Genomic DNA, 10,395 nt, shown 5'->3' on the forward strand with positions numbered 1-10,395 from the left:
AAATTCCTGGAGCTGCAGCAGTACAACTGCTGGACCATGAGAGTGCTCTGTGCAGCACAGCAGCCACAGCCTGCAAATCTCCAACTTGCTTTACCAACCTCTTACACACAGGGAAGCCCCAAGGGTCATGTACCTCTCATGTCATGTCCAGTTCCCTGACAGAGCCATAGGATCCCTGGTAAGGGAAGGAATTATCTTTGTTTTTCTTGCCTGCAAATAGAAAGTGACTCTCTTTGCAGTGGTGTATTTTTTTAACTGATATCAGAGGTACAATTGTGATGGAGGACTTGTGTGTAGCAGAGGAGCAAATAATCACGAATAATCAGCCACAAGAGCTGCTACGTGTGCTCAGGGAAGGTGCCAAGGTGCATCTCACACTGACTGCGGTCTAAAGGCTTTCGCCATTCCCTGTTCGTCTTGGAGAGAGTTGCTGGTGTTTCGGACTGTTACCCCTCCCTCCCATCTCCAACTGCTCTGAGGCTACAGAGATAAATACAAGATGCCATCCTTGCAGAAAGGGGTCTTCAGGGACCTAGCAGCTGCACAGGACTCTGGCCCACTGTGAGGCCCATCTCATTATAGAAGAGAAACTAACAAACATTTTATTTAAAATTTATCTCCTAAGAATATAATCTTTTTTCTTGTTATTCTGTGCTGTTTCCCTTTCTTGTTTTCCGCTTCACCCATACCTTGTCTTCCTAACAGCCCCCATCTCTGTTTACAAGGGGTATTATATTATGCATGATGTTATTTCATTCCTGCCATCTTCTACTGTACACCAGGTGTGAAAAGTTGTCTTTAACGTGCTCAGCTGCACAGCAGGCACAGGCCAGGTGAGAGGGAGCTCCCCTGCAGGGGTTAGATTGCCAGCAAAGCTGCACAGCTCCCACTGCAGACCTTGCTGGGCTGCAGCGCAGAAGCTCTTTGGAATGCTCGTGTCTTTCATATTGTCATTGCTGAGCTCTCTCTTTCCTTATTTGCTGACTAGGCCTTGCAGAAATAATGAAGAGGCTTTAGAAATCTTTGTGGTAATAAGAGTGTTCAGGCTAATGAATATCAAAAACTTTCATCTTGTTGCCCCAGCCTTGACTCGGAAAAGCTGTGGCTGCCAGTTTCTTTGAGAGATCAAGATCACACTTTTGTTATTTTTGTTTGCCTGAGAGACACAGCCAGTAACTGCTTATAGAAGAAAAGTTGCCTGAATGTTTTGTTTTAGACACTGACTGCTCTTTTCTTTTAGCCAATAACAAAGTTAGCAAGGTTGTGTTATAGACTTAACATTTAACTGCTGGCATCAGTAGATGCTGACTCTATTGCAGAGCAATTAACCTTTGCACCTCTGGCCGATGTCAGGGGGATGAGTGGCAATTAATAAAGACTACTCTTATATCTCAGCAGTTAAGGGTCACACCACAGCTGAAATGACACAGACGCTTCTGCAGCCAAAGGAAATGACAATGCTTTCTTTCTAAAAGAACCTCATCTGACCTTTATTCCCTCAGAGTAAAATCTGCCACAATCCAACTGCACCTGCAGACTGTTAGATGTGCGAGCTCCACAAGATTTTTGGAGAAGGCTCAGAAAAAAGGAACTGTTGGCAGAACACAACAGTTTTTGATGAGTAAGGGAACAGCCTTTCTCCCCTCCATAGAGTGTCACGATTAAAAGGCTGAGGCAATTGGCCAGTGCCAAGGACCTTGTATTGTTTCAAGTTTAATACTGCTATGTCACTTTCAAGACTCTTAAGAATTGTTGTAATAAGAGTTGTTTGGCAATTTATTTCAAAATCATTGCTGTGTTATCTGGAAGACAGAAAGCTTCTCTTACAGTAAGAGATGCTAAGCTCTCTGTGGATCTTACCAAACGCTTTGTTGGTCAAAAATCTGAAAATTTAGCAACAAGCTAAGTGTCTTTCATTGGAGGGGTGAAAAGAGCTCAACTTTTAGTGACAGCATGGGTGTCACACCATTATTAAAGACATGGATGATAATGTGATGGAAAAAACCTGTATTCCTTTTTAGGAGCTATATACCTCATCAATCTTTCAACTCCATAGTTGCAGTCACAGATAGCCAGCAAGTAATGAACATTCCTCATGCCTGGCGTTGTATAAACCCAAAGGTGTCAGGCTTGTCACAGACAGGTCAGACGGTATAGTGAGAAAGCCTAGACATGATGGCAACCTAAAGGGAAGGTTCTAGCTGCCCCAAAGATTAACTTGTTTTTGCATCAAAGACACAAGAACCAAGTCTAGAAAGCATAACTTGCTGTAGAGAATGCTCTAGATACAGACACTCCTCTGTCTCTTTGGGAACAGTAGCAATATTTTCTAGGAAAGTACATGTGTGGTTTATGATACCTAGGAGATCTGGATTTAGCTCTTAGCAATTTCTGTCCTGGGTTTATTACATAAAAGTCTCACACACTCTAGCTGTGAAACAGGGTTAATAGTGCTTCTTGTCCCATAGAGGCAAAATTGAGGACAACAGGATCCCAACTAGATATTCTCTAAATTACATCAAAGCACAATTCATAAATATGAAAAAAAAACAGTGTAAATAAATGACTTGTGTACAAAGCATTTCTAAACATAACCTAAATAAAGGCAGAATAATTATACCACAGGGCTGCAAAGGGTTTTCATAACATCAGGGCCGAATTTTCTACAAGGAAATTTACTCCTGGGAGAGTCTATTCCAGTCTGACAGAACAGGAATGGAAGACATACTTGTTTAAAAAGAGATTTACACCAACACATTCTTTGTGTAAACTTTAATCTCCTTACAGTAGAAACATACACAGTACAAGCCAAAAGTAGTGTAACAATTTTACAGCAAAGCTTACCAGTAAAATGCAAAACTAATTTGTATCAAATTCTTAAAAAACTGTGCACTTTCTCAAACTTAACTTTGTTCAGCACATCGTTTTGATTTATATATAACAAGGCATTAATTCTATAAGAATCATTTACTATATTCCAAAATCGCATGACCTAGGTGTAACACTCTATAGCCTGATACCATTTTTGTTCCTTTCGATATTTACAGATTTAATCTACCTTTGACACGTAGCATACAAGCACTAAGAACAAATATAAGCTTTGCCAATACTAGGTTCACATTTGAAAAGTCACATGAAAAAAAAAAAAGCTCCATTGTGCATTGCAATAGCTTGGCTCTGCTGTGGCCATGACCGTAGTTAAAGAATCATTTCCGCTTTCAGCATGCTTCCTCACTTCCAGTAGTACTTTGGTCTTTCAAAATGCAGAAATGAATCTGCTCTGAACCTGCAGGAACTGGAAGTAGAGCCCATTTCTACCAGCTACTCAAAATTTGTTTTCCTCCTTTCCCTCCCCAGAACGCAGTTCTTAAATTTATTTGAAAGTTAATTTTCTATAAATGGCATAATTTGATTCATTCTAGCTACTATGTACAGAAATGGCTCAGGCAATTAAGTTAGTCCACCTTGTCATTAGTCAACAGGAAGTATAATTACTGTAGCTGTAAAGGAGGTATCTAGTGTTCCAGAATAAGTGAGTTTAATTATGGTGAGAGCTTCCTCAATTCTATTTACATGACAACTTCAGGCTCAATATTAAATAGCAAGTCATCATTTCCTCTTCGAACTTCAAGTAGTAAAGGTGATTCATTCATCACAGCCTCTTGCAGGTCACTGGAAGTCATCAAAGGACGCCCATTGACTTTAACAATAATGTCTCCATCTTGGATCCCTCCTCTGCCAAGATAAGAAGAAAAAGGCAGTAAGTATGTATTCTGTGCAGAGAAAAAGCGCATAGTATTCACCACCTCTTTGGCTGATGTGATAGATTTTTACTTGTTTTAGTTTCCACTAAAGGGAAATTCCACCCTTCTGACTGCAAAAGAATAACTGGTAGTACTCTCTAAATGCAAAATCAGGCTCGCAATAGTTCATTGAGGATTTTCTTCTAAAACAGCAAATACAAGTAGTCTTAGCTTTCTCTTTGTCTTCCATAAAACTGCAGCAAAGGAGAAATAAAAAAGACTGTTAGCTGTAACTGACTCGCTCCATCCATTTGCAAGAACATGCTTTTATCTCTCCAGTGTGCATCAAGCACTGGAAATTCAACCACTCTCAAAATTTCAAGACAATCATAGTGTACCAACTGAACTACAGGTAAATTATTTCTCTTGCTGTTCAAACTTAATCCAGAATAGCTGCTTTTATTGCCTTTGCATCATCTTAATAATTCCTATAATAATTTTTAGAAGTGTCTTATTTATTTTCCAACTGTTCTGTGAAAGAGTCTCTTCCTCTAAGATAAATATTGTCTCAGATAATAGCTCTGACAATGTCTTAGGTGAATGCTATCCTGTCTCCTGTTTAAACTTAATCCAAGTTTCTACTTATTAATATCAACATACTTTCAAAAACAAGATTTAATTCATGGTATTTGAGGTGTTCTTTATATTTGCACAATGTTAGTGTTTCATAGTGTCATGAAAGGAGGTTGTAGCAAGGTAGGTCTTGGTCTCTTTTCCCAAGTAACAAGTGATAGGACAAGAGGAAACAGCCTCAAGTTGCACCAGGGGTGGTTTAGGTTGGGTATTAGGAAAAAATTGTTACCAAAAGGGTTATTAAGTATTGGAACAGGCTGCCCAGGGAAGTGGTGGAGTCGTGATCCCGGGAGGTATTTAAAAGACATGTAGATATGGTGCTCAGAGTCATGGTTCAGTGGTGGACTTTGCAATGCTAGATAACAGTTGGACCTGATGATCTTAAAAGCCTTTTCCAACCTAAATGATTCTATGATTTAAAAAGAACTGATATTGAAATATTTCACTTTTATAAATGTGAGTAGAATCTCAGCACAAATATTTTAACATATTTTTAAACCTAAACGCACAATTTTTAATAGTATGAGAAAGTACTTGAATATAAATAGATAGTAGTAGGTAATATTTCTATTTGGAGATTTATTTACAGTGAATAAACTAATGCAGCCTACATACCTGTGAGAAGGTGAGTTTGGAACAACTTCATGTACATAAATTCCACTTCTGACATCAGGAAAATCAGCATTATTGTGTTTCAATTCTTCCACCAAGCTAAAAGAAAAAAAGTTATAAAGCATTTGTTTCCACTACAAAAGCAGTAGCATTCAAAAATTCTTATTTATTTATTCTCAATGTTTTTGTGAGAAAAAATGAATGACTTAACAGTTAATTGTTTGCCCCTTGTTCTTGTGATGAGAACATAGGGGATTTGAATTTGGATTAAAACAAGTAACATAGATTTTGTGAGAATCAAAACTATTTACCTGTGCAAAGCATGATATATTAAATGGTCTTGTTCACCTCCTACAAGGACCTGGCTTTTGCTACTTGTAGCAGTAGCACAGAGGGCATGGTAGAAGAGTACAGGGAGAGGAGTACAGAGAGCACAGGGACAGGAGCACTCTCTGTGCTAGGTGTGCTTCAGGGACAAAAGACAGTCCTGCCCCAAAGAATTAATGCTGGTGATGGGGCAGAAATTTGCTAACAATTTTGCTTCTTGCATTTTTCAAGTCATTCTTAATTTGTCTTTATCTAGAACAATATAGGTTTTGATAACGTCAGTCATCAGACAGATCAGAACTATGAGTTTTCCAAGGAAACTTCAGCTTCCTCAAGTTTTCTTGAGGAATTATTTGTGCAGCCCTTTCTAAAGAAAGAAGACAGGAACCAGCTGCAAAATAGAGACTCTAAAAACATCCTCTCATTTCTGAGGAGATGACATAATTTCAGGTCTGTGTACAGTGTGGGTTAAAACCCATTTCTAGAAAGAAAGGGTTTTAAACTAATGACAGATTACTCTGCTGTCCTGTCCTCCATGAAAACCTGGGGTCCCTCTGATGGAAAGCACGCTGAAATGGGTGCACACAACTTCACTTCATTTGATTTTGTACTAAGGAAGCTAACAAATAAATTACTACAGCAAACACACCAAGGGAAGTAGTCTTTTCCTGAAAATAAGCCTGCAGCCATCTTACAGCGCTTCATTACATGCCACAAAGGCAGTAAAATCTCACATCGTGTTCACTCCACGATTACATAGAGAAACATTCTGAGATTCTCTCCATCAGTGGTGGCCCAGTGATGTTAATGCCATTACACTGATTCGTTCCAGCTGAGGATCTGACCCTTTGGGGAGGATTGCAAGAGCGTAACTCAATAAACAAAGATGGCTTTACTACAAGCCCAGCTGGAAATTGTCTTGCTTAATTTTGTAGTCTACTGCCACATTGGAAACGTGCCTACTGCTGGGAAAGAACAGAAGCATAAGAGCCCTCATTTGTTATCCCAGAATATATCTGGGTAACAGCAAGACACAAAGCAACGTGACAGAGAAAAGACAGTAAAGAACTGGAGAAGGGTGTCCATGTTCTGGCTTTGTTAACATGGAGGCATGAAGCTTTAGTTCTCCACTCTAGCAACAACTTTCTTTCCAGTTAATGGTTAGGCACCAAATCTCACATTGTATGGCCTCTACTGGCGCTGATAAAACTACTGCCAAACCCTCAGGCAGCTAATCTGTCATTGGCAGTCACAGCCACCTGAATGCAGCAGTTTGTTTAAGTGTCACCTAAAGCCTAGTGTAACTCCAGACATCCTTGTCAAGAACCAAAACCAGTATTCAGGCTCTTCCTAATTTCCCTTAGCTATCAACAAGGCATCCACCGTTATCAGTATTTTGTGAATGACTTGACAGTGATTTTCCAGGTCTCAGAACATATTTCACCAATATCATTAAAATGTTTGCAGACTTCATAGAAGCTAACACACACTTCTGGATTCTCTGGAGATTTGTAAATGAAAGCTGAATGATGAAGTTCTGAACCACTGTTTACCACATTTTGTATGCACGATCATACAATACTCAAATACTTACGCAGGTGTTATTGTGAGCATTCTGATGCCAATGAAACGTTTCTTCCCATCTGAAAATATCATAGAGGATATTTAAGAAATTTAGGCAAACACTGACAAAAATAAGTACTTTGATGACCCAAAATACCTGTCAATTAAAACAGGATGTATCAGCTTTTAACAAAACTAAACAGGAATCATACACGTCTACACTGAGGTCATTTTTTATTTTGCTTAGTCTTGGAACACAGAATGATAATCCCTCTCCCCGCAGGTGAAGGTAAGAGAGAAACTCATTTACACTCTAGGAGTTTTCCTTCAGGAAATTCAGAAAAATTTCTGCGATCTAGTATCACATGACTTGAGTAAATGGAAAATTTTGTAACCGCCATTTCCTCTGAAACGGGTCAAGACAATTAAATCATATGGTGTTCTCACTGAACTGCAGAAATGGGATTTAAAGGAATTAATATTTCCATCTTTCAGAGAAAGGACAATCAAAAGACTCATATTGATTCTAATGCAAGTGGCTGGTTATTTCCACCCCAAAGAATGAAAACCAAGTTTTAAAAACAACCATAAATCTTAGCCAGGACTCTATAGAGAACTTTAAATGGTGAAAATTCACTCCTTTAGGAACAGCACCACATTTATGTAGTTGGCTTTTAGTAGTCATGACATTGCACAGCTGTCTTATGAAAAAAATGCAGTTTGATGACTTCCTGAAGTGAGTGCTTCAGTAGTTAGTTATATCCGTTGTGAAACAATATTTCCCCTTACTTGTTCCAGCACAACTACTTCACAATTTCGTTGAGTTTCTCTATGTTCTCATGTGAGGACAAAGTTTGAAAGGGAGATGTACAGACTCTCCTTGAACTTTTATTCTTTCCAAGAAAAATAGTCCCAAGGAAAGAAATTAGTCCTGAATCTTATGCATGTCCAATATTCCCATTAGTGTCAGTGAAAATTTCAACTACTGAACACCAGATCTACTACACTCTGAACAAAGAAGAAACAAAACAGCAATGATGAGATTGGGCAAGAATGGAAAATGGCAACAGAAATGCTGCTGATTTAAAAGGGAATTATTTCCCCAGTGGCTAATGATACAAGTAAAAATAAGGCTTTAGAAAAAAAATAAAATTTGGTAACTACAGACTTACTCGCAACTAAAAGTCTCATTCCACCTGCATCTTTGGGCAGTTTGGGGTATTATTTCGCACTGTTCATACATTAAAATACAAAATGGCCTTCACACCTCTCTCCACAGTAAGCTTGTCACACTGCAAATACTGGTTCATACCATAACAGTAGCAGGCTATTGTATAAAGTAAAACTAATAGCTATAAGCTATGAATTATTTTAGCAGCAGGGTCTAGAGTCCTCCCCTTCCCACCTCCCAGCCATTTCATATGTCAGAATGCAGGTAAAAAAAACTTCAAGATTTTTGTTTTGCCAAAAATTCATTCTATTCAATTTAACCCAAGTCAAACATCTTCCACAAAAAACAGTTTTCATCAACAATGAATAGAGGGAATAAAATTATCCAGTTTATTAGAAGTATCATCAGAGACTGAACATGCACAGACAACTGTTTGTAGTGTTTTATCATCCCAAAAGATAGGCATTTTGACGTCAGGGTTAAGCCACATTGGCAGAACAGTATGTGGCACCTGGAACTACCACTGACATATTACATCTGCTCTGTGCATAAAAAGTCCCAAAACCCATCATTCAGGCAATTTGTGCAATCATGAGGCAGAAGAGAAAATAACTAAGAGAACTGGAATAAAGTGAGATTGTAAATCTAAGAAGGACGTCACCAGGGTGAAGTCCCAGCAGTAGTTAAAAGAAGGTTAATATGTTGGAACAAATGTGAAACCATTGTGGCTCAAAGCTGGAGCAGAGCACAGCAGGGAGAGATATTCAAATTGCATTTCGTTTTCGTAAACACCAGGCCAGATCAAACACTTATTCCAGTGGTACAAAGTCAAGCAAACCAGCCTCAACCACTAGTTTAAACATAAATCTGTTTTGGGCTAATAGAAAGTCACAAGCAGCTGACCTCAAGTATCTAGAAGCAGTTCACTAATTACAGAGATTTCTGTTCCAAACCCAGGACAGCTTTTGCTTTACCGTTAAACTTTTTTTATTGATGCTTTTAACGGTAGATATACAAACCAGACAGATGAACACAGGCTGAAGGCATATGTGTTTATGACTTATAAGCTATGGCAAAAAGAAATTATAAATCCAAAGTAAGGGGTCAGGTACTCAGACTCTTACGGGTATGAGTAACTCTGGCACATGCGTATCCTGATTGCAGTTGATTTCAGTGGGGCCAGGATATCATGAAGATCTCCAAGTGAAGAAATTAATCCTGCACTTTCTATTCAAGCAGCAGGCAAAACTCCTCTGCTCGCTCCTTTTGCACTTAGATCATCTTGCAGACTGCATAAACAGTTCTGAAAGTATTTAAGAAAGATATTCCACCGCTGAACAGAAACCATGAAAACTGCTTGAATCTATAATGATGAATTATGTGCACTGTACCTTCCATATAAACTGTATAGCTGAATTTATACTCACCAAGACTCCTACACAGCCCTCATGACCATTGGTAATAATTATCAGTAATAATCACACGAATACATAAGTAAGCACATAGCTTCACGCAACTAATAAAGTATTCTGGGGATGTAAATGAGGATTCATATAGATGACTTGTTGTTGGGTGTGGTCAATGCAGAATTCCCCAATTTCTCCTTGTCCATTTGAAACAAGGTTTATTTACTTTTTTGATAACTTGATCTGAGAGGCCAGACTTGTCATATTGCTAACTTACTGTCTTCTATTCTAGAGGATCCCTGTTTGAACACTTTCTAGTTTTACCATTCTGCTCAAGTCTAAACTAGGAATAGATAACAGAGCCAAAACTGAAACTGAGAAATTCCTACAGGATACTAAAAGACACTGACATAAAAAAATCAGTCAGTGGTTAAGTATATAGATGACTTTCAGAGGTAAAGACAGAACACACAGATGGTTAAAACTGAGATATAGATGGAGGCACTTAACTTCATGCATCGGTTTAGGAATTCCTAACTATAAAAGGAGGTTAACATTATTACTGATAAATATGAAATCAGCAAAGGCTTTCAGACCATTCAGCAGATAAATATCTCTATGCAGAGTGTGGTAAATCTTTGGTCAAAAATATATTAGTTATGATTATGTATTACCCATGCATTATAGGTAATATGGAACGTGTAGATAACAATAATCAGTGCAAATACTTCATTCAAGTGCTATCCTCTCCTTTTTCCCCCCTCTCTGCTCCTGTACTTCAGTAGATCATATATTTGCAGTTATATACAATGGATTGCACCAAATACATGTCTTCTATATTAAACTGGTAGTCATCTGATCAACTGAGATTTAAAAGACTAAGGTCAAGCTTATTAAACAATATTTTGAGTATCTACTATATGCCAGAGTAAATCTGGAA

General features: G+C 38.3%; 1 protein-coding gene across 1 annotated transcript in view; it reads right to left on the reverse strand.

Moving 5' to 3' along the window:
• Positions 1-2,747: 2,747 nt before the first annotated feature.
• HTRA3 (HtrA serine peptidase 3) overlaps positions 2,748-10,395 on the reverse strand; it is a 15,911-nt gene continuing 8,263 nt past the window's right edge. The window contains exons 6-8 of the mRNA XM_010076308.1: positions 6,910-6,958; positions 4,992-5,087; positions 2,748-3,735 (exon numbers count right to left, since the gene is read on the reverse strand). Of these exons, the coding sequence (XP_010074610.1) occupies positions 3,570-3,735; positions 4,992-5,087; positions 6,910-6,958 (311 nt within the window). The 3' untranslated portion in view covers positions 2,748-3,569. The remainder of the gene's footprint in view (positions 3,736-4,991; positions 5,088-6,909; positions 6,959-10,395) is intronic.

Source organism: Pterocles gutturalis, unplaced genomic scaffold (genome assembly GCF_000699245.1).
Source record: "Pterocles gutturalis isolate BGI_N339 unplaced genomic scaffold, ASM69924v1 scaffold21453, whole genome shotgun sequence".
Taxonomy (NCBI): Eukaryota; Metazoa; Chordata; class Aves; order Pterocliformes; family Pteroclidae; genus Pterocles; species Pterocles gutturalis.